At 44.8% G+C, this 24,618-nt stretch overlaps 1 protein-coding gene across 8 annotated transcripts in view; it reads right to left on the reverse strand.

Moving 5' to 3' along the window:
* ABCC5 (ATP binding cassette subfamily C member 5) overlaps positions 1 to 24,618 on the reverse strand; it is a 95,655-nt gene that overhangs the window by 16,138 nt on the left and 54,899 nt on the right. For 7 of the 8 annotated variants that reach the window (XM_005546513.4, XM_045386532.3, XM_005546512.4 and 4 more), the window contains 11 exons: positions 23,950 to 24,093; positions 22,164 to 22,266; positions 16,869 to 17,053; positions 15,639 to 15,785; positions 15,224 to 15,353; positions 13,747 to 13,900; positions 13,528 to 13,656; positions 11,210 to 11,396; positions 9,741 to 9,830; positions 6,609 to 6,798; positions 1,108 to 1,267 (listed from right to left, as the gene is read on the reverse strand). In XM_005546513.4, coding sequence (XP_005546570.1) covers positions 1,108 to 1,267; positions 6,609 to 6,798; positions 9,741 to 9,830; positions 11,210 to 11,396; positions 13,528 to 13,656; positions 13,747 to 13,900; positions 15,224 to 15,353; positions 15,639 to 15,785; positions 16,869 to 17,053; positions 22,164 to 22,266; positions 23,950 to 24,093 — 1,619 coding nt within the window. Of the gene's footprint in view, positions 1 to 1,107; positions 1,268 to 6,608; positions 6,799 to 9,313; positions 9,390 to 9,740; positions 9,831 to 11,209; positions 11,397 to 13,527; positions 13,657 to 13,746; positions 13,901 to 15,223; positions 15,354 to 15,638; positions 15,786 to 16,868; positions 17,054 to 22,163; positions 22,267 to 23,949; positions 24,094 to 24,618 lie in introns of all 8 variants that reach the window. The other variant, XR_012430908.1, reaches the window with a different exon arrangement.

Consider the following 24,618-nt stretch of genomic DNA (forward strand, 5'->3'; position numbering starts at 1 on the left):
TTTCTGAAAACTGCTAAAAATTACTTTTAGAATGATTTTTTAATAGGAACACAAATGATGGAAATCCACTGTTTTTAGGAGGGAGAAGCTTAAGGGTAAAGGTAGGATCAGGTAAGCTTAGGAAAGATAATGTGATGCTTTCTCCTTGGTCTGTTTTAATAGGCCAAGAAGAGGGATTTTATCTCTGGCATCTTGGCAGATTTCAGAAAGTGACATAATTCCAGAGTATCAAAGAAGACACTAGAAAACGAAATAACACGAGGACTAATAACGCCTGAAAGCCACCATTGGAACTGGAACTTTTGGCCGGGTACAGTGGCTCACGCCTGTAATCCTAGCTCTTTGGGAGGCCGAGGCGGATGGATCACTTGAGGTCAGGAGTTTAAGACCAGCCTGGCCAACATAGTGAAACCTCATCTCTACTAAAAATACAAAAATTAGCTGGGCGTGGCGGGGGGCGCCTGTAATCCAAGCTACTCGGGAGGCTGTGGCAGGAGAAATCACTTGAACCCAGGAGGCGAAGGTTGCTTTGAGCCAAGATCGTGCCACTGTACTTCAGCTTGGGCAACAGAGTGAGACACCAACTCAAAAAAAAAACAAAAACTGCAACTTTTAGCGCACCTAGGAGAGATGACAGAATGGAGTGGGAGGCAGGTGAGGATGATGATGTTGGGGCTGATGACAGCAGCCACCATTTGCCGAATGCTTACCATTTGCCAGGCCCTGTGCTTATATAATGTACATGAACTTACTCAACCTTCACAGCAACAGATCTTTAAAGCATCCCCATCTTATGGGCAAGGAAACAGGCACAAGAGTGGTTAAATAACTTGTCCGAAGTCACGGAGCAGAGCTCTGAGCCCAGATCTCTCTGGCCTCTTCAGCGCTGTGCTACAGGCCTTCCTGTCCCCTTTAGTCAACCAAGTGGCGTGTGCAGTGGGGCTGCCTCTCCCTTCTGCACCAGCAAGCACATGGTGTAGTGGGAAAAGCACCAGACTAGAGATGGCGAACTCATGGTCCCAGGGTGTAGTGCTAGCATCGTGTGGTCCCACGTGCCCACCCAGCCTCTAAGCGAGGCACGAGGCATGCACGTGCTCAAGTCCTCACCTGACAGTGCCACTAAACAGCACCGGCTCTTGAGGAATGATGGAGAGTTTGCTTCGGAGGTCGGCAAGGCCAATATCACTGATTCTCACTCCATCAATCTTGATGCAGCCTCCAGATAACTCCACCAGACGGAAGAGGGCCATCCCCAGCGAGGACTTCCCTGATGAGTCAGAAGACATGCGAGAGAGGAGCTGTTAGCAAATTCTGTGAGGACAATGCTGGTTTAGCCTCAGGGCAATGCCAACTGTTTTTCTATTTCTTTTTTTTTTTTTTTTTTGAGACGGAGTCTCGCTCTGTCGCCCAGGCTGGAGTGCAGTGGCCGGATCTCAGCTCACTGCAAGCTCCGCCTCCCGGGTTCACGCCATTCTCCTGCCTCAGCCTCCCGAGTAGCTGGGACTACAGGCGCCCGCCACCTCGCCTGGCTAGTTTTTTTTTGTATTTTTTAGTAGAGACGGGGTTTCACCGTGCTAGCCAGGATGGTCTCGATCTCCTGACCTCGTGATCCGCCCGTCTCGGCCTCCCAAAGTGCTGGGATTACAGGCTTGAGCCACCGCGCCCGGCCTGTTTTTCTATTTCTAGTCAGTTGTTATTTCAACTGATTAACTGAGATAATGTATAAAATGATAGAAAAAAGTGATTAATTTTCCTGAGATACAAGGCAGACACCTTCAAATTACACAGCTTCAGCCTGAGAAGGAGGGGAAGGGACCATTCCATTTTCATTTTTTTTTGAGATGGAGTCTCGCTCTGTTGCCCAGGCTGGAGTGCAGTGGCACGATCTCGGCTCACTGCAACCTCCACCTCCTAGGTTCAAGTGATTCTTCTGTCTCAGCCTCTCGAGTAGCTGGGACTACAGGCGCGCACCACCACGCCCAAATAATTTTTGTATTTTTAGTAGAGATGGGGTTTCACCATATTGGCCAGGTTGGTCTCAAACTTCCTACCTTGTGATCCGCCCACCTCGGCCTCCCAAAGTGCTGGAATTACAGGCATGAGCCACTGTGCCTGGCCAACCATTCCATTTTCATGAAAGTAAAATGGAAAAATGCCTCCTGGTTACCTTAGGAACAGGTGCACAGAGCTGAATGCTCCTTAGGCAAAGTCAGGAGAACAGAGATCTTACAGCAAGCAGTTGAGGGGCAAACCAGAGGACAAGATGCCTTTTCTCTCCCTATCCCCTCATTACAGCTGAGAGAGAGACTAAGACAAGGCCTCTTGTTGCCACGGCAGCAGCTGGGGAATGGAAGAAGTTCCAGGGATAAACAAACACGCACGGGAAGGAGGTTTTGCCTCGACTCAATGAGTGGCTGTCAATGGCTCTACTGTGACAGGAAACTATGGCAGAGAACAGGTTTAGGGGACCAGTGTTATTACAGTGGTCAGCAGAATCGGTTAACCGAATCTTCATTTGAAAAGTTTTACATAAGTAATATGAGATGACATCATCAAGCTCTCATAATCTTACTTCTATCATTTTGGGCACACTTCCTTTCAGTCTTTCCTCAGAGTTGAGATCATATCAGAAATGCAATATTATAATTGCTTTTTTTCACTTAACACTCTATTGGCCAGGCATGGTGGCTCACGCCATCCAGCACTTTGGGAGGCTGAGGCGGGCGGATCACCTGAGGTCAGGAGTTCGAGACCAGCCTGGCCAACATGGCGAAACCCTATCTCTACTATAAATACAAAAATTAGCCAGGCATGGTGGCAGGTGCCTGTAATCCCAGCTACTCAGGAAGCTGAGGCAGGAGAATCGCTTGAACCTGGGAGGTGGAGGTCGCAGTGAGCCGAGATCACATCATTGCACTCCAGCCTGGGCAACAGAATGAGACTCTGTTTCAAACAAAACAAAACAAAACAAAAGCATTGTATAACAGGCAGTCAACCATTTTAAAAAACATTTTCAAGATACAATTTTAGTGGTTGCAATATTCCATCATGTGGACGTATTCTTGATCAATCAGCCCTCTTAGGGTGAACATTTAGTTTATGTAAAACTTACAATAACGTTGTGTCCTATATCTTAGTGCTGAAACTTCACTGCTACCTCAGACGATTTCCTTGGGAAAGAATCTTAGAACTGAAACTACTATGTCAAAGGATATAAACATTTAAAAGGTGCTCTCTCTATAGTGCCAAAAAGAAAATAAGTTTGCCATAGTCCTGTCTACCTTTCTGCAACTTGGTTCCATGGCTTAGATTTAGAACTACAGTGTTTTAGCTGTTGAATCATTTTCCTTGGCCGAATGCCTGGTTCTTGACCCTCCTACCCTTCTTTTGCCTCCGTGTCGTAAAAGACCTCTCATGAGGGCCTCATCGAGATCACCATGACGCTGTCTCTTCAGCACTCATGGAGGGCACAAACAGCCCACCTTGCCCCAGTGTCTACAGCCACAACCCCACTGTCAGGATCTGTCCCCTGGGCATACCTCTGTCTTACAGCCTAATGGGAACCTGAAAACACCCATAAAGCTTGGAAGAAGTAACGCCCAGGAACTTGGAAAAAGCTCTATTAGGAGAGTGTATTAGGACCCATCTTCCTAATGCAATAATCCCCACATGCTTCTACCAGAAACAAGTTAGGAAACCTGGTTTGTTTAGCAGCATAGTTCTTCTCCTAGAAATGAATGACTCCAGGCCGGTGGGCACAGTGGTTCACTGTAATCCCAGCACTTTGGGAGGCCAAGGTGGATGGATCACTTGAGGCCAGGAGTTTGAGACTAGCCCGGCAAACTTGGCAAAACCCGGTCTCTACTTTAAAAAAAAAAAAAAATTAGCTGGGCATGGTGGCATGTGCCTGTAATCCCAGTGACTCCAGAGCCGAGATCACACCACTGCACTCTAGCCTGGGCGACAGAGCGAGACTCTGTCTCTCAAAAAAAAAAAAAAAAAAAAAAAAAAGAAAAGAAAAGAAATGAATGACTCTGTTCAGAGTTGGGGGACTCAGTTCCTGGCCCCTTTCCCAGATAGAAGAAGGGGAGGGAGACACCCCCTCTGGGCCAAGGCAGTGCTTTAAGAGCTAAGCTAAGGGAGCCAGGTGCAGTGGCTCACGCCTGTAATCCCAGCACTTTGGGAGGTCGAGGTGGGTGGATCATCTGAGGTCAGGAGTTTGAGACCAGCCTGGCCAGCATAGTGAAACTCTGTCTCTACTAAAAATACAAAAAATTAGCTGGGCGTGGTGGCGGGCACCTGTAATCCCAGCTACTAGGGAGGCTGAGGCAGGAGAATCACTTGAACCCAGGAGGCAGAGGTTGCAGTGAGCCAAGATCACGCCACTGCGCTCCAGCCTGGGCAACAAGACAAGAGTGAAACTCCGTCTCTAAATAAATAAATAATTAAAAAAAAAAAAATCTAAGCCAAGGAAGGAATGGTGCTTGAAGCAATGGGTCAAGTTGTTCCACTTTAACAAAGGCACGTAGATTTGGACCACCTGGACTGGAAGACTTCAGAGTCCTCTGAATCTGACCATCTTTGCATTGATGGAATGTGCTGGTAAGAAAGGCAGTGAAGTCCTCGACTGACATGAATGACCACAGAAGAGTTTCCAGTTTCTGGAAACTTGGAAGAAGCGTGAAACTTGGAAGAAGCTCTGTTAAGACAGAGTGTAAATCAGGCTTTTTTTTGAGATGGAGTTTCACTCTTGTTGCCCAGGCTGGAGGGCAGTGGTGCAATGTCGGCTCACTGCAACCTCTACCTCCCAGGTTCAAGAGATTCTCCTGCTTCAGCCTCCCGAGTAGCTAGAATTACAGGTGTCCACCACGCCCGGCTAACTTTTTGTATGTTTAGTAGAGATGGGGTTTCACCATGTTGGCCAGGTTGGTCTTAAACTCCTGACACCTCAGGTGATCCACCCACCTTGGCCTCCCAGAGGGCTAGGATTACAGGTGTGAACCACCACACCTGGCTGCTATGTTCTTTTTCTTGTTTATTTCTTTTCTGACACTAACTACTGTTTAATGAAGTTGTGGTGCCTGTTTTGCCTGTCTCACCTGTGTTAAAGGGAAATCACAACAAGGGACATCGGTCAGCTTTCAGGGGAGCCATGTACCCCTGGGGACCAATGCAGCAGAGGGGCTCAAGGCAGAGAACAGTAAAAAGGCTTGGGGACAGCCACTCTGCTTGGCTGAAGATTCCCTTCCAGCATGAAAGACCTGGAGCAATGTCTTGTTTTGACATGAAGTCATTCCCTCAAACAGAGAGGAGGAAATGGCTTTTTTCTTTTCTTCCTTAGAAAGTTCTTTAAAATAAATTGGCCAGAAAAGATAAAAGCGTTTTTATTTCTTTTCTTTTTTTTTTTTTAATGGCAAGGTAAAAAGCTAGAAGAGTTTTGATGCCAAAGAAGCATACAGCCTAGAAAGTTAATGAAAACTGAATCAAAGACCTCTTACACAAGGATAAAAAGGCAGTAAAAGAAGACAAGTTCAATCTTTGAAATGCTATTCAGGAATGAAAGTGAGAAAAAAGGGGCCAGGTGCGATGGCTCACACCTGTAATCCCAGCACTTTGGGAGGCCAAGGCGGGTGGATCATGAGGTCAGGAGATCGAGATCATCCTGGTCAACATGGTGAAACCCCGTCTCTACTAAAAATACAAAAAAATTAGCTGGTGTGCCTGTAGTCCCAGCTACTCGAGAGGTTGAGACAAGAAAATCGCTTGAACCTGGGAGGTGGAGGTTGCAGTGAGCCGAGATCGCTCCACTGCACTCCAGCCTAGTGACAGAGTGAGACTTCGTCTCAAAAAAAAAAAGAAGTAAATTACTCAAGTCCCGACCCTAGAAATCTAGAGGATCTACATTTACACATTTCTTTTCCTTTTTTTTTTTTTTTTTTTTAGGACGGAGTCTCGCTCTGTCATCCAGGCTGGAGTGTAGTGGCATGATCTTGGCTCACTGCAACCTCTGCCTCCCGGGTTCAAGCAATCTCCTACCTCAGCCTCTTGAATAGCTGGGATTACAGGCATGCGCCACCACACCTGACTAATTTTGGACTTTTAGTAGAGACAGGGTTTCACCATGTTGTTCTGGCTGGTGTTGAACTCCTCAGGTGAGCCACCCACCTCGCCTTTCCAAAGTGCTGGGATTACAGGCGTAAGCCACTGCACCTGGCCTACTGACAGTTTTAAAAGAAGGTCATGAAACAGCATGTGTCAATGACCTCATTTTTGTAAACCTACATATTACTAGAGGAAGCCTAACAAGATAGCTACCAAAATGTTACCAGTGCTTCTCTCTGGGTGGCAGAGTTGTGGGTGCTGCTCCTCTTTCGTACTTGGCTGTGTGCCCCAATGTTCTGCATTGAGAATGTGCACATTTATGACTGGGAACAGCACTCAATGTTAACAAAGCGGGGTCAACAATAAACCTAGAAAATTGGTTTCAGTGGGGGCTGAGACACTAATCGCTTATCAAACAAACAAGAATCTGGTTTAAAGGGATGAAAGTGGTATTTCATAAACTGCTACGTTCCAATGGATTCAAAGAAGGCTTTGCACATCCTTACCGGATCCTGTCCGCCCCACAATGCCAATCTTCTCTTTAGGTTTGATCGTGAAGGATACTTTCTTCAGGACGAGAGGGAGGTTTTCTCGGTACCTCATCTCTGCATTCTCGAAGGTCACCTCTCCCTCCTGGGGCCAGTCAGGGGAGGGAGCCTTGTTCTTAATTCTGGCAGGTGCTTCCAAGGAGAGAGTCTGGGGAGACAGGAGTGGCCGGTTCAGACTGACCACAGATTCTTGGGAAGCTGCAGGCTTTGTCACAGAGAAATAAAACCAGGACAACCATAGTAGCCACACCGAGGTAGCTGCCACCCTGTCACCTTGCTAGGAAAGAATCCCTTGGCAGTAAATGCTTATTATCACTAAACCAGACAGAGACAGAGCACAATGGCTACTAAGTGTTATGGCTACTAGCAGCAGCCTGGGGAGGGGAGTGGTGTTTGGACTACCTTTTGTCTCAAGGAATTCTTCCACAAAGCTGCCTTGGGGGCCAAGGGAAAACCGACACAGGCAGACACGAGGCCTTCCGCCACTCCACCATAGCAGTTTTTACTGAAATTCTTTGAGATAGGATTCTACCATTTGATAACCATTGGCTTAAATCCGGTGGAAGAAAACTAATATTTACTGAACATCTAATTGGATCCTGGCATTCTGGCACATCTTGGTCAATCCAGGAGACACAGACTCTAATTCTAATTTTGCCACTGTGTGACTTGGACAGATCACCACTTCTCCTGCATCTTAGTTTCTTCTCTGCAAATTGTGGAGACTGGATTAGATGATCTTGAGAATCTATTCCAGCTCAAAATGCTGTGATATAACTGCTTGGGTAATTTTTGTCATCAACAATCGTATTTCATGATCTTTTAAAACTCTCTGGCAATTGTCCATGGAGTATATAGCCTTATGGGGGAAGTAAGGGTCAAAGACTGTAGCACTCTGGGGGCTTAAGCCTGAAGTCCAAAACTCCAAGCTGGAAGGACTCTGTGTTGGGACAGTCAGTGGGAGGGCAGGCCTCTGAAATGTGACCGGTTTCAGCAGAGTCCACTTTGTACCACCACTGACCGTAATCCTGACCTCTCCAGCATGAGGCTCTCACCAGCCATAACATTTAACTCAAACACTGCACATATGTACATACATGGGTCATCGACATACCACGACAGTGTGCAAAGAGGCTAATTTCTAAATATTAAAGAAGAGCTATTACTAGATACACTGGGCAGCCACCTGCCATCCTTTCTGAGAATAAGAAAGTTACTCATTTGTAAGCTTAAGAAATATTCCACCACTAAGGAGGTTCACTGTCAAAGCAAATCAGTGAAACACATCTCTATTAGAAAATTCAGTTTACATACACTCAGTTCCCAAGTGAAAGAGTAATTTTTCAGGCCAGACACTGTGGCTCCTGTCTATAATCCCAGCATTTTGGGAGGTGGAGGCAGAGGCAGATCGCTTGAGCCCAGGAGTTTGAGACCAGCCTGGGCAACGTGGCGAAACCCATCTCTAAAAAAAATACAAAAATGAGCTGGGCCTAGCGGTGCATGCCTGTAGTCCCAGCTACTTAGGGGGCTGAGGTGGGAGGATCACTTGAGTCTGGGAGATAGAGGCTGGACTGAGCCGTATTCACGCCACTGCACTCAAGCCTGAGCGACAAAATAAGACCCTCTCTCAAAAAAAAAAAAAAAAAAAAAAAAAAAAAAAAAAAAAAGGAAAAAAAGAAAAAAGTTAATTTTTCAAAACTATGTTTCAAAGTCAAGTGTTGGGAACTCAGAATATACTCTTCACATATAAACAATGACACAGATGCTTGTAAAGTCTCACAGCAGTTCAATAAAATAGATAACTCTTAAGAATTGAGTTCAATTTGAGAATCTAACTACTTACAATGCTGCTTCTTTATAAGCAAATTTGTCTAGTCTGCAGCCCTTGGGCTACACGTAGCCCAGGACATCTTTGAGTGTGGCCTAACACAAATGTGTAAACTTTCTTAACACATTATGAGACTTTTTTTGCAATTTTTTTTTTAAAGCTCATCAGCTATCATCAGTATTATTTTATGTGTGGCCTAAGACAAGTCTTCTTCCAGTGTGACCCTGGGAAGCCAAATGATTGGACACCCCTTGATATGGTTTGGCTCTGTGTCCCCACCTAAATCTCATCTTGAATTGTATAATATCCTCATGTGTCAGGGGAGGGGCCTGGTGGCAGATGACTGAATCGGGGGGCGGATTTCCCCCTTGCTGTTCTCATGATAATGAGTTCTCAGGAGATCTGGTTGTTTGAAAGTGTGCAGCACTTCCACCTTCTCTCTCTCTCTCCTGCTTTGCCATGGGAAGATATGCTTGTTTCCCCTTCACTTTTCGCTATGATTGTAAGTTTCCTGAGGCCTCCCAGCCATGCTTCCTGTTAAGCCTGCGGAACTGTGAGTGACTTAAACCTCTTTTCTTCATAAATTACCCAGTCTCAGGTAGTTCTTTATAGCAGTGTGAAATGGACTAAGACACCCCTGTAGGAAATTGCTTTAAGAGTTCCAATTAGGGCAGCAGCAAGATGCCTGCCACCCACGGCGAGACAGAAGGGATTCCTGGGGAAAAGTGGGAAGAGCTGGATACTCTCAGTATCAATTAAATTTACTTGTTTGTAAGCTGGGAGAGCAGTTTAGAATTAGCTAGAGTTTTTCAAACTATAGAAGCCTGGGTCCTACCCCAATTCACTGCAACAGAATCCAGAGTTGAGGCCACGTTTGTCCTGTCAAAAGCTCAGGGATCCTGATGGCCATCCTGATTAAGAACAATTGGACTACAGTAAGAATTAAAACAATACATGGTTTTAAACAGTGCAAGGAAAATGCTCCATTAGTCAGTTAAGCTGAACTGACAAGATTCTGAACGTTCTGGAAATTAGCCAATGAAGTTCTCAACTCGACATAAATTACAAATATACTTAGAAACTCTAACGGTAATCTCTTCCCTATTCCAAGCACGGTGGAGAGACTGCTGGAGATTCTGCGGGATTAGATACGCAGAGAACACAAGCCTCCTCCTTGTACACCCAGCTGAGGTAGCAAAGGGTAAACCGACTCCAGGAGGAGTCAGATCATGGTAAAAGGCCTACAGCAGTCTGACTCTGACCTTAATGTAGTGATTGATCCTCTCCACCGAGGTGAATCGAGCTTCTGTCTCGGATGCCAGTCTGACCGTAAACTGGAACAGCCCCGTTAACTGATAATGGAAAACAACAATCAAAGAGATAATTCATTTTCAATACATGCCAGGCCAATGCTGGAGAACTTCCTTCATCTATAGGATCACTAAGAACTGAGCACATGCAGCAGCTGGTCTTAGGGACCTAGTCGTTCTCTTAGCTTTGAAGACATACCTGTTACCCCATCAACTGCAATGCTCAGTGAATGCGGGCAGTATTATGGTGCTGCTGGAACCACTTTCTTGTACCCAAAGGCTTTCTATTCATCTTTACATTTCCGGTAACACATATCTGCAGCTGATTCACTTCCGGACTTCCTACTTGTATCTGAGCCCGTTTGTGGGAGTCACAACAAATGGAGATATCAGCCTATGAGCAACTAGTAAGAATGCTTCCAGGAAAGTCAAATCAGATACATAATGCTGGCAAATGAGTGAATCTGGAGCCCCCGTGCTCCACAGACTGGGGAGTCTAAAACAGTCTATATAACGCACTGTCTTCCCCAACCAATTGTCAAATAAATTGCAAAATGTGGCTGGACATCTTGGGGTATCTGTGAAGACATATATCTCTGGGGTTCCTTTTACTACTTACTTATTTTTATATTTTCGACACAGAAAAATGTCAAACACACAAGAGTAGAAAGAGTAGTATAATGAACTCCCAGGTATCAAAACTTTGCTGTAAAAATGATCAACTTACAGCCAATATTGTTTCATCTGTATTCCCTTCCATTCCTACCCCCACCCCCCATATTATTTGGAAGCAAATCGCAGATAGCTTATTTCATCCACAAATATTTCAGCTTGTACCTCTCTAAAATATAGACTCCTTAAAAACACAATTCCAGTATCATTAGAGAGTAATAATAATTACTCAACATCTTAAAATATCTAGTCAGTGCTCAAGTTCTCAACTATTCTCTGAGCTATTTGAAGACCCTCAATCATCCCTAGGGGCCAGAAGGGTTTATGTATGTATTGGGAAAATCAGGTCCCTGAAAAGAAAATGCATATAAGAAGCACATTGAGTCTATAATATTTCTTAGAAGACTAGAAAGAGGCCAGATATGAAAATGGTGGTGAACACAGAAACCCACAAGTAAGAAAATATTTTCAAGATCATATTTCTTTTTGAAGAAAATAGCAACTATTTCTTACACACATGCAACAGAGTTCAATTCCTTTATTCCTGGATTCCACACTTACCTCTCTCCTATCCCTACCTGCCCCAGTCAAATCCAGATTGTTACTGTCAAATCAGACCACAAGCAACTCTAGGGGTCCAGAGGTGAAATAACGGCTCAGGGTGGAGCCTCCACCAATCATGCCTCTTTTACGTCAGCACAGGAAGGACTCAAACAAGCAAAGATGACGCTCCTATCCCAGAGACTGACCTGGACAGCATAAGAGATGGCAAGACCCGCATAGGCTGGGGGAATCTGCCCATGCATGAGAACGATCATCAGCCCCGTGGTGGTGATGAGGGCGATGCTGATGAGGTCCAGCCGCACAGCCAGCCACCGCATCGCACACGTAAACAAGAAAAAAGGAGCCTGGTTGTCATCCAGCAGCTCCTGGTACCTGTGAGAAAGACAACACCTAATGAGCAAAGAAAGTACCACACAACCCCGCACACGGTCAAAGCTTCAGTGATCACAGGATGGAGGGCACATGTTTACATACGTCCTATTGCTAACTGAGAGAATGCCCTGGAAACTCAAGGAGGGTACTCTAGGAATTCTGGAGGTATTCTGGGCCACATGCACAGGAGGACATTAAGTTTTTCTAATCTTAGTTACTCTTTAAAAAAAAAAAACCTATTAAAGATGTTAGGGAAAAACATCTACCTCAGCACAGAGTAAGCATGGGAAAAGACTGAATAAAGAGGCTTGTGTCACAGTTTAGAAAAATGTCTTAGGTGAGAGGGCATTTTCTGAAAGAAAGAAAGGTTACAAACGCCAACAGCAGAAATGGTTCAAGAAAAGGGAAAAGAAACTCAGAGGGAATATGGGAACACCGTAAGTGTGTGTGTACACACTGCCACTGTGCAGAATGGCACTTGTTCCCCAGCTGTGGAGCCAAGCACCAGGAGAAGCGAGCTAAACCACAGCAAAAGGGACTCAGGCAACCTTGACTGCTACTGAAGGAGCATGGCACGGCCATCAGTAGGGGTCCCAGAGAGCAGACCAGACCCCTCTGAAGGCTCAGTGCACGATGTACAACTAGAACTCCAGAGCAGGAAGTTCTGCTGCGCAGATGTGCTTTGCTTTGAAAAATCACTTTTCCTCTTTCCAATAAAATGTGTAATCTTCAGAGAAAATTTAGAAAATGCAATAAAAATAGGAAGATGTAAAATTCCAATAATCTCATCACCTTGTTAAAACCAGAGTTGATATTCTGCTGCATTTCCTCCCAGCAGTTTTTTTCAATGCACTTACATTTACTGTGTGTAGGTATATACACATGTATGTATTTAGTACATTTCACTTTCCTTTCCGCTTAAAGTTTAGGAATTATTTTTCTGAGTCATTTAACATTTTGAAAATTTTTTTTCTAAACTTTCCAAATTTTCTCTCTAAAAATAGTTACCTAGCTTTTGCAATAGGCGACATATATACAGAATAGAAAATTTAAAAGTTACAAAAGGTTTATCATGAAAAGTCAAGTCTGTCTCCTTCCCATCTTCCAGCTACCCAGTTCTCCCTTGCAGTGGCAACTAACAGGTTTTTTTAAATCCTTTCAGAGATATTCTAAATTTTTATTTTTATTTTTTTGAGACAGAGTCTCGCTCTTGTCGCCCAGGCTGGAGTGCAGTGGCGACGTCTGGTCTCACTGAAACCTCTGCCTCCCAGATTCAAGTGAGTCTCCTGCCTCAGCCTCCCAAGGAGCTGGGATTACAGGCGCCTGCCACCACGCCTGGTTAATTTTTTCATATTTTTGGTAAAGACAAGGTTCCACCATGTTGGCCAGGCTGGTCTCAAACTCCCGACCTCAGGTGATCCACCAACCTCAGCCTCCCAAAGTGCTGGGATTACAGGCGTGAGCCACTGTACCCAGTCTGATATTCATTCCCTATCAGTACCTATAGAGCTGCCTCATTCTTTTTAAGGGCCACACAGTACTCTGGATATACCATAGCTTATTCAACCTGTCTTATATTGAAGAACATTTAAGTTAGTTCCAATCTCTTATTAATACAAAGCTCCACAATGAAATGTATATAAGTTTCACAAATAAACAATACTCTATGCTTAAATAAAATCTACTCAAATGTCAATGACTACCTTTTACTACTTAAAAGAAAAAGCAAAACTCTATGAAATATAGCTTTTCAGGACCAAAGGCCAATAGACTCCTAATCTGTGGGGTTTTTTCTTTGTATTTTGTTTTGGGATGGGGTCCACTATATTGCCCAGGCTGGACTTGAACACCTGGGCTCAAGCCATCCTCCAGCGTCAGCCTCCTGAGTAGCTGACTATAGGCACGTGATACCACACGCGGCCCAAATCTGTATTTTCGTTTTCTCACTAGCTCAGAAAGGAATCCCACCAAACAATTGGATTTTAATAAGAGATTATTCCATTAAATCATGAATACCCTTGGTAATGAGCTTTATAATCCCCATCTCTGGCCTTGAAGAGCCTCCCAGACATGTATCAAATGCTGGGATGCTGACTCCCTTTTGAGGCCTCTAGCCCCCATCAGGACAAACCTGTGCAGAAACTCCTGCCCTTTATTGTAGGCGTGGATGGTGGCAAGGCCCTGTATGCTGGACGTGATGTGGGAGAGGAAAGGTGACTGCGTGATATTGTCCAGACGCTTTAGCTCCCGAATCAGGACCCTGGAGAGAGAATGAGCTCTGTGTCACAGCAGCTGCCCAGCAACTCAGGCTTCTCCGTGACCCCAGCAGACATGAATGCTTCCTATTTACCTGGAGACAATGTGCAGGACTGAAAAGAGGATGACGAGGGGCCCCACTGCCACAAGGAACCACGGGAAGACTCCTGCGATCATTCCCACGCAGAAGAACACCAGGATAACGTTCTGGATGAACATCTCAGCCTGGAACGGCAGCCGCACATCAACTGCAGAAACCAATAAAGCAGCAAGTGTCAGACAGTTTGGAAAAATGGAACTGAAAATGGAAAAAAACAAAAAGAGGTTCCACAAAATCTCTATCTGAAGTTTGTGTTGTCTTTAAACAGTCTGATCAAAGAAAAATTTAGAAACCTGGATGCTCTGATTTTTTTTTTTTTTTTTTTTTTTTGGTCTCAAGAAAATCCTCTTACTCCACTCCTTTTTCTTGGTTCACTTGCCCCATGGCTTTAAACATTTTCCCCCTTTACAAAGTAACATATGCTTGTTTTAAAAATTTGGAATATAAATATGTGAAGAAGAAAACAAAAACTATATTCTTACCAATACCAATGAACTGCCATTAACATTTAAGACATTTTTTGTCTTGCAAAATTTTTAAAGATACACAAAAGTTAAAGGAAGAGCACAGACCCTTCAACAGTTAATCAACTTTGATCTCTTTTTGGCTATCTCCCCACCACACCCCCTTTTTTCTTTTGGCTGAAGTATTTTCATGCAAATCCCAGATATGCTGCTATTATTTACTTTTTTTCTTTTTTCCATTCATGTGTGAGCACGCATATGTGTGTTTAGCAGAAATGGGAACATGTTATGCATCAGTTCGAATATCAGGGATAGTTCTGATTCCTTGTTACCTCTGGCCATGGGTTTACAATGGCCTATCAATGCCTGAAACACACTCCTTCTATGAAGGCAGCTATAGTGCAGCAATTAAAAACATTAGCTTTGGGGTCAAAAGATCTGGGCTCAATTTCCAGCTTTGTTACTCAATAGCTGTAGATCTTGGACCAGTTCCTTGACCTTTCCAGATAGCAGCTTTCTCATGTATTCAAGGAGTGAAACAACACCCACTAGACAGGGCTGCTGCAGGGATTAAGATAACATGCATAAAACACTGAGCACGCTGCTTGCTGCACAGGAAGCCCTCCATCAATGTCAGGGGCTTTACTGTTACTCTGAACTGTGAGGGTACAGTATTTCAGTTCTGGTGCAGGCACAGCCCATACAACAGCCAGAAAACCTGCCAGGTTGTAGACATCCAGAAACCAATGCATTGCTTTAACATCTGTGTGTGTTTCAGAATCTCAGATGCGTCTGTCCAAAGCCTTTCTGCTAACTCAAACCATTGAATTTGTTTTCAGGTCAAACAAGACAGAAAACGCAGATGCAATGTTCCTGGTGAAAACACCAGCAGCTACCGTGCTCTCAGGATCTACAGACAGACAGATCTGCACATTTGGAGAATCATCTAGAAGGCTGGAAGCACAGTGAGCTCCAGAGCATTAAAAAAAAGGCTCAGTGAGAAATACCTTCATCCATGTCTTTGGAAAACCTGTTGAGAATCCTCCCTGTGGGGGTTGTGTCAAAAAACTTCATAGGGCTTCGAAGGATCCTTCGGAAAAGCTCATCATGCAGCCGGGAGGAAGCTCGCAGTGTGCCCTGAGGAGCAGAGCACAGAGTGGTCAGGGCCCAGGACAGCTCTGTTCCTACTGGTCCAGAGAACCGCTCCACAGCACATCCTCTCCCAAAGCGGGGAGGCGCGAGGGGTCAGGAGGGACGGGTGGCAAGTGAGAAAAGGCAAAGGCTAACGGAATATGAGTCATCTCAGCCAGGGCCATCCTGCTTAAGGGAGCTCCCCTACTCAGCATGAATTGAGGGATGCCACACCGAAGCCTGACCACAGGTCACCAGGGAGGAGGGCAGACACCACCCACCACTGCGTACCTTGACAAAGACAACTCCTCGAATGGCTTTCAGGATCAGCATGACTGCCATGGAGAGGGCGTAGATGCTGGCATAGTACTGCATACGAGGATTGTCCTTCATGCTGTCACTCACCGAGGTCTCATTCCCTCGAGTCACAGTGGTGTTCTGTTTGGAGCCAAAGCTCTATGAGGCAAGACTCCTAAAGACTGCCAAGAGCCCCTGCTCAGCGCCATTCTCAGCTCAAGGGCAGGGCAGGGTACAGGATAATGACCCTGAGACCTGGCCATGGCTTTGTCCACCTCTTTATCTCTTTTTTTTTTTTTTTGAGACAGTGTCTCGCTCTGTCACCCAGGCTGGAGTGCAGAGGCGCAATCATGGCTCACTGCACCCTCTGCCTCCTAAGTTTAAGCAATTCTCGTGCCTCAGCCTCCCAAGTACCTGGGATTACAGGTGTACACCACCATGCCCAGCTAATTTTTGTATTTTTAGTACAGACGGGGGTTTGCCATGTTGGCCATGCTTGTCTCGAACTCCTAGCCCCAAGTGATCCGCCTGCCTTGGCCTCCCAAAGTGCTGGGATTACAGGCATGAGCCACCACACCTAGCCCTCTTTCTCACCATTCTAATGTGATATGGTTAGGCTTTGTGTCACCACCCAAAGCTCATCTTGAATTGTAATCCCCAGGTGTTGAGGAAGGGACCTGGTGGGAGGTGACTGGATCATGGGGTGGTTTCCCCATGCTGTTCTCGTCGTGACAGTGAGTTCTCACGAGACCTGACGGTTTTAGAAGTGTTTAAGATGTCCTCCTGCACACACATGCTCTCTTCTCTCTCTCCTGCCACCTTGTGAAGAAGGTGCCTGCTTCTCCTTTGCCTTCCACCATGATTGTAAGTTTCCTGGGGCCTCCCCAGTTATGTGGAACTGTGAGTCAATTAACCCTCTTTCCTTTATCAATTACCCACTCTTGGGTATTTCTTTATGGCAGTGCAAAAATGGACTAATATCTAATGGATGAGAGCAGATAGCCTGCAGGTGTCCTACTGACATGCCCTACTGCCCTGTGGGTTGGTCAGGGTTTTTTTCTTTATGGTGAGGCTACATTAGGGACTCATCTTTTCATCCTGGAAAAATCTCTCTTCATGGCTTTTAAGTGAAAACTAGAACAGTTTCCCTAAGAATAGCCAGGGAATAGGGAGAAATAGCCACATTCTTAGACACAGAACTTTCCCATTTATGAGTAACCTTACCCCACTTCCTTGCTTGATCCAGTAACTCAGCCACCAGGTGCTGAAGGCAGTGCTGCCTACATTCAGCATGAAAAGGGCCATAATAACCAGGAATGCCAAGGGGCCTCCAGCAGCCTGGATGTAGACACCATATACTGACCAGGGCACTGAACCCTGCCCTTTCTCTTCCAGCTGCACGAGCTGTCCTAGGTAAGGAAAAAAGAAACATGGACTCAGAAGGGAAGAACTATTTCCACAAAACTAAGTCACCTGCAGAGCAGCAAAATCGGAGAGCCTGCAGCTTCACAGGGCTCTAGATTCAATTTCCTCTTTGTCAGAAGCATTCATTCATCTATTTAACATTTACTGAGCACCTACCATGAACCAGGCCCAGGATGAAGTCCAGGAGCAGCAAAGAGGATGAAGACCAGGTCCCCACCCCTAGGGACCTGGCTGAGGAACCTACCACAGACTGGTAGGATAGGCAGATCAATAATCACATAATTATAGTAAAATGTGCTCAATGTGATGATAAGAGCTATATGCAGGGCAGCATGGGAAACCCTGGGAGGTATACTTGACCTATTTGGCTTAGGTGGGGTGGTTGGCAGACACGTTTCAGGTAATACTTTCTGTATTGCTTCTCAAAAGGTAACCCACAGGTGACCAGGTGGGGAGATGAGAGATAGCAGGCAGAGAGAACAACATGAGCACAGGCACAGGGGTAGCAAAACACACAACCACAGTGATTCGGCACAGCTGGAACAGATGTGTACTTAAAGAGTGGCAAGAGATGAGGCCGACTAAGCAGGCTGTGGTCACAGAAGGCTTTGAATTTTGGCCCCACAAAGAACTTCTCAAGAGAAAGGGTGACAGGTTTGTCTGACTTCCGTTGGGCTAGGATGGACCTGGGATGGCCGATATTGCCAGAGCAGCTGACTCTGGGAGCGAGCAGCCTCTTTCATGCCTCCCGTGTTCCACACAAAGAGCCTTTTCTATGTGTGCCCTATCAGGAAAAAGATTAGAAAATGTAGCTTTGAAAATGGAAGGTTACTGAAAGACTCCATGCAGAAAAGTTGGTTGGTCTCATGGTTTTTGTTTTTTCGGTTTTTTGTTTTTGTTTTTGTTTTTTTGAGATGGAGTCTCACTCTGTCACCCAGGCTGGAGTGCAGTGGCGTGATCTTGGCTCACTGAAACCTCCACCTTCCCAGGTTCAAGCAATTCTCCTGCCTCAGCCTCCCAAGTAGCTGGGATTACAGGTGCCTGCCACCACGCCTGGCTAATTTTTGTATTTTTAGTAGAGACAGGGTTTCACCATGTTGGCCAGGCTGGTCTCGAACTCCTGACCTCAGGCGATCCACCTGCCTCAGCCACCCAAAGTGCTGGGATTATAGGAGTGAGCCACCGCACCCAGCTGGTCTCATGTTTTTAACTAGATCTCGCAGCTGACAGCGTGGAAGACAAGTTTAAAAGGAGGCAGCTGTAACACTGTATATACGAGATGATAAAGGCCTGAACTAGGGTTGTGGGATGGAGTTTTGAGAGTAAATTCAGTAGGACATAGTAACTGGCTGGCTGCTGGAGGACAGAAAAGGTTCAAATATATTCCTGAGGATTTCCCTGGCGCAGTCAGATTCCTGACGCTAATATGAGAATACAGAGTGTAAACCAGCCAAGTATCTTGAGATGGGTCTCAATCAATTTAAGAGCTAGTTTTGCCAAGGTTAAGGATCATGACCAGTGAAGCAGCCTCAGAAGGTCCTGAGAACAGGCCCAAGGCAGTTGGATTACAACTTGGTTTTATATTTTAGGGAGACATGAGACATCAATCAATGTAAGTGGGGTAATCATTGGTTTGATCCAGAAAGGTGGGGCAACATGGGGCAGGGAGGTGCAGCTTACAGGTCAAAGGTTAATTCAAAGATTTTTTTCTGATTGGCAATTGGTTGAAAGGGCTAAGCTCGGCCTAAAGAGTTGAAATTAGCTTGAGGTAAGTAAGTCAGGGAGTGGTGGGGGACAGGGTGTGGACGCCAAGGCTCTTGTCATGTAGATGAAGCCTCCCAGTAGCAGACTTCAGAGAGAATAGATGTGAATGTCTCCTATCAAAGGTGTCAGACCCTCTGGAGAGACCTAGTAAAGGAAAGAGATTCTCTACAGAATGCAGAATTTCCCCTTCAACAGACAGCTTTACAGGGACATTTCAAAATATGCATTTCTTCCAGGGCCCTGCTATCTGTCATGTGATGCTCTATTATTTTAACAGAGTCAGGTTGGAATTAGGTATCTTATAGCTACAAAGAGACTGTTCTGTCAGTCTTAGGATCTCTATATAAATGTTAATGCATCTTAGGATCTCTGTATAAATGTTAATGTTGGTCAGTTGTGTGCCTGAACTCTAAAGGCAGGGGAGTATAATAAGGCACATCCAACATTGTCTTCCCTTCATGGTCTGAACAGATTTTCAGGTTCCATTGGGTACCGTTGGCCTAGAGGAGAGTTTATTCAGTTAGTTACAGGGCACAGAATTTAATTTTTCATTTGCAAGAGAAACAGCTATACAGTAAGCTTTTCTCTGTTTTGTTTTTGAACTTTCATTTTAGATTTAGGGAGTACATCTGCAGAACTGTTACATGCAGATCCGTGTGTATATCACATCTGTTACATGCAGATCCATGTGTATATCACATCGGTTACATACAGATCTGTGTGTATATCAAATCAGTTACATGCTGATCCGTGTGTAAATCACATCTGTTACATGCAGACCTGCGTGTAAATCACATCGGTTTCATGCAGATCCGTGTGTGTATCACACTTGTTACATACAGATCCGTGTACATATCACGTTACATGCAGATCCGTGTGTATATCACATCAGTTACATGCAGATCCGTGTGTATATCACATCAGTTACATGCAGATCCGTGTGTATATCACATCAGTTACATGCAGATCTGTGTGTATATCACATCTGTTACATGCAGATCCGTGTGCATATCACGTTACATGCAGATCCGTGTGCGTATCACGTTACATGCAGATCCGTGTGTATATCACATCTGTTGCATGCAGATCCGTGTGTATATCATGTTACATGCAGATCCGTGTGTATATCACATAAGTTTCATGCAGATCCATGTGTATATCACATTTGTTACATGCAGATCCGTGTGTATATCACATCTGTTACATGCAGATCCATGTGTATATCAAATCAGTTTCATGCAGATCCGTGTGTGTATCACATCTGTTACATGCAGATCCATGTGCATATCACATTACATGCAGATCCGTGTGCAAATCACATCAGTTTCATGCAGATCCGTGTGTAAATCACATCGGTTTCATGCAGATCCGTGTGTAAATCACATCGGTTTCATGCAGATCCATGTGTAAATCACATCGGTTTCATGCAGATCCGTGTGTAAATCACATCGGTTTCATGCAGATCCATGTATCACATTTGTTACATGCAGATCTGTGTTTATATCACATCTGTTACATGCAGATCCGTGTGTATATCACACCAGTTACATGCAGATCCGTGTGTAAATCACATCGGTTTCATGCAGATCCGTGTATCACATTTGTTACATGCAGATCTGTGTGTATATCACATCTGTTACATGCAGATCCATGTGTATATCACATCAGTTACATGCAGATCTGTGTGTATATCACATCGGTTACATGCAGATTCGTGTGTAAATCACATCGGTTACATGCAGATCCACGTGTATATCACATCAGTTTCATGCAGATCTGTGTGTATATCACATCTGTTACATGCAGATCTGTGTGTATGTTACATCTGTTACATGCAGATCTGTATGCATATTGCGTGACGCTGAGGTCTGGGTTACTAATGATCCTCTCACCCAGGTACTAAGCATAGTATCCGGCTTTTCCCTCTTTACCCAAATAATGTTTACAAATCTTGGAATAAGCCTCCCTCACACATGCCTCGAGCACTTTAAGAGTTGTGAGTAGCCAGGTTAGTGACTATGTAGAGAAGAACAAATGTTTGCTAATGATATTCTGATTTTTACTGCCTATGGTAAAAACTAACAAATGTCTCAGCCTTCTGTGCTGTTTGTTTTTTGGGGTGTGTCAATAAGGTATCATAAACCACATCTGAATTCAAAATCCCATACCTTTTAAAAAAAGAAATAAAAGAGGCAGTAAGTCAAAATGATCAACTCCCGATACCAAATATCTCCTGCAGTTTCCTTTTTTTTTTTCGTCAGGATCTCACCTGGCCCCCACGCTGGAGTGCGGTGGCTCATCTTGGCCTCCCAAGTAGGTGGGACTACAGGTATGCACCACTACGCTTGGCTAATTTTTATATTTTTTGTAGAGAAGTGGGGCTCGCCATGTTGTCCAGGCTGGTCCTGAACTCCTGGGCCCAAGCAATCTTCCCACCTCAGCCTCCCAAAGTACTGGGACTACAGGTGTAAGCCACCTATGCCTGACCTCCTGCAGTTTTAAGGATAAGGAAGTGGCAACAGGCCCTGTCTCCAAAGCAATGGCAAACCCAAGAAAGTCCCTGGATTCAAAACAGTGAGGTGAGGAGGTGAAGTAACAGAGAGATTAAAACAAGACCACACATATCTACATCTCTACAGTAAACACACACACACACACACACACACACACACACACATATAGTGTGTGTGCATTTAAATTGACATGCAACTTAAAATTCAAAGGTGAAAATGCCCACATTATTGCAAATAGCTTCCCTTAACTCTCAAGATTTGTTACTGTTGATAACATAAAGGGCTTAAGAAGCAGGATCAAGGGCTCTGGACAGGAAACGCCAAGTAGGAAAAACCCCTCTCTGTCACTCTTACTCATAATCCTGGTGCTATATTGTCAGGACAAGGTGATGAGTCTACTGTCCTAACACGGGCACTTCTGAGGACACGGGTATTCTTAGAGCCAGAACACCTCTGCTCTGGTTGGGACTTTCCATGAGCAGAGGTGAATCACTGGATGGAATGGTGAACCTGTACCCACCATTCGATTTTTCCTTACTCAGGATGACTCAGTTCTAATTACCTAAACCTGACCCCATCCTGCACAGGAGGAGAAGGCATGGGTCTGAAGGTGACTCTTACTGCCCTGGTCTGTTTAAGCAAACAGAAGGTGCCTCGTGGTCTCCCAGTATTATATAAGAACTTTATTTTCCAGAAATGTAAGACCAGGTATTTCTACTGTACACATACTGCTATCAAACATCATGGATTACTTACCACACAAGTAATTTCTGATAAACTTTGATGACAAATCTAAAAATTTCAAAAAAGCCATTACCTTCCTCTGGCTTTACTGCTTTCTCCTTCTTTACTGATCCTGTTTTAGGACCCTTGTCTTGTGACTTCTTCTGTGAACCACTGGTTTCCTTTTTTGAGTTGATCTAATAATATTTAAAAAAAAAAAAAAGTCTCCAGTCACGTTAGCCATCCAGATGAATGTCCACAGGATACACATTAGGAAATCATCAATCAAGCTGCTATTACTGAAGAAAGATACATCCAACTTTTTAAAAGGGTCACCTATACTCATTTCTTGTACTTCCTCATCTTCTTAAATTTTTAAGATTTAAAATTTAGTCCACTGACATTTGCTCTCCCCAGCCACTAAACTCCAAACACAGTAACTTTTATATTCTGTTCTTGTCCATTCCAAGTTGTTCAAAGTATTAGGGGCAGGGTCTTAGGGGTGGGGTCATTTCTATTCCTACTATCTCTGAGCCCCCACATCACTAAATCAAATCTATAGATCTGATCATTTCCCACCGCTACCACACGACAAACATAAGCTTTTCCGTCTGGTTCTGTAGGACCTCCATATTCTGGCCCTACCCTAATCCTGCAAGCTCCTCTCCCATCTCACTGGTGTCCACGGCCCCTACTCTCAAGCCACACTGGACTTCACACCATTCTTTACACCACATTGCAATATCCCGTTTCTCTACCTTTGTCCACACTTGTTCCTCCACTTGGAATGCCCCTCCCCTTCTCCCAATCACAGTCACAGTTGTCCCCATTCAGAGAGATTCAAGTCTTCCATTCTTCATGAGGCAACACTCCCGGGAAAGCTCACCCTCCCATTTGCCGTTAGCACTCCATTAGTGCTATACATGTGATATGTTGTTCTAAGCCACATCTGTAAGTGCTTGTAAGAGCATAAACACATTGGTCTTCCCTAGAACACTGTGAGTCCCTCAAGGACAGAGATGATGTCTCTCACATGGTGACAACCTACACAGGCCCTACCCCTGAGAACTGCCTGTAACAGGGCACACAGGGACTCAATAAACAGCCTCAGGTTCTACCTGAGACAACAGAAACTACTTAGTGCTCCCCTTTCCAAGTTTCTCTTATGTTTTTTTTTGTTTTTTTTTTTTCTTGAGATGGGATCGCTCTCTGAGCAGTCTCAGCTCACTGCAACCTCCGCCTCCTGGGTTCAAGTGATTCTCCTGCCTCACCCTCCCAAGTAGCTGGGATTACAGGTGCCCGCCATCACGCCCAGCTAATTTTTGTATTTTTTTTTTTTTTGTCAAGACAGGGTTTCTCCATGTGCATTGCTCAAGCTGGTGTCAAATTTGTGGGCTCAAGCAATCTGTCCACCTCAGCCTCCAAAAATGCTGGGATTATAGGCAAGAGTCACAGCGCCCAATCTGAGTGCTTTTAAACGTACGCAATATTTAATTTCCCCACCTTGGCACTTTATTCACTTGTTTATTTAAAAAGAGCTTCATAATGCTTCAATCAGGGGGATGGAGCTTATGAAACTGTGACTGAACAGCAGCACACATCTTCTCTGCCCTCACTGAGCCCATATCCTTCTCCCTGCCATTGTCATATTAATAAGTTCTTAGTGACAGAAGACCTCAACTCACCAGCCCTACAATCCTGCTCTCCTAGAGCAGAATCAGTATGTGAACTAAGGCACAGCAATCTGTTCACCAGAAAACAGAGCCCCTGCCAATAAGACACAGACACTGGATTCAGCTGAGATCTCTCCATCACTCACTCCGGCTGTGTTTCCCTTGCAGCGAGAGAACGGGACACACGTAAACACCATCAGATCTTACCTCAACTGGCGGTGTATCTCCCAGCAACAGGTTATTAAAAATGGTAGCATAGTCACCATTTAAATTCATCAGTTCCTCATGGGTGCCTCTTTCCGTAATACAACCCTCTTTCATGAAGATCACTTCGTCACAATCAACCAGGTACTGAAGGCAAAGGCAGAGACAATACAATACGCTATTTGTGCAAATACATTCAAACATCCATACCTTAGTTCAGTAGTTCTCTACAGGAGGCGAGTTAACCTCCCAGAAGACATTTGGCAGTATCTCAAGACGTTTTTTTTTGAGACAGAGTCTTGCTCTGTACCTCAGGCTGGAGCGCAGTGGCGCAATCTCCATTCACTGCAACCTCTGCCTCCTAGGTTCAAGCGATTCTCCTGCCTCGGCACGCACCACCATGCCTGCCTAAGTTTTTGTATTTTTAGTAGAGACGGCGTTTTGCCATGCAGGTAATCCACCCATCTCGGCCTCCCAAAGTGCTGGGATTACAGGTCTGAGCCACCGTGCCCAGCTGGAGACATTTTTGGTTGTCACAACTCGGGGGAGAGGTACACAGATGCTCCTCAATTTACGATGGGCTTACATCCTGATAAACCCAACGTAAATTGAAAATATCAGAGCTTAGCCTAGCCTACCTTAAACATGCTCAGAACTCTTACATTAGCTTAG

The sequence above is a fragment of the Macaca fascicularis genome, chromosome 2, assembly GCF_037993035.2.
Source record: "Macaca fascicularis isolate 582-1 chromosome 2, T2T-MFA8v1.1".
Lineage (NCBI taxonomy): Eukaryota > Metazoa > Chordata > Mammalia > Primates > Cercopithecidae > Macaca > Macaca fascicularis.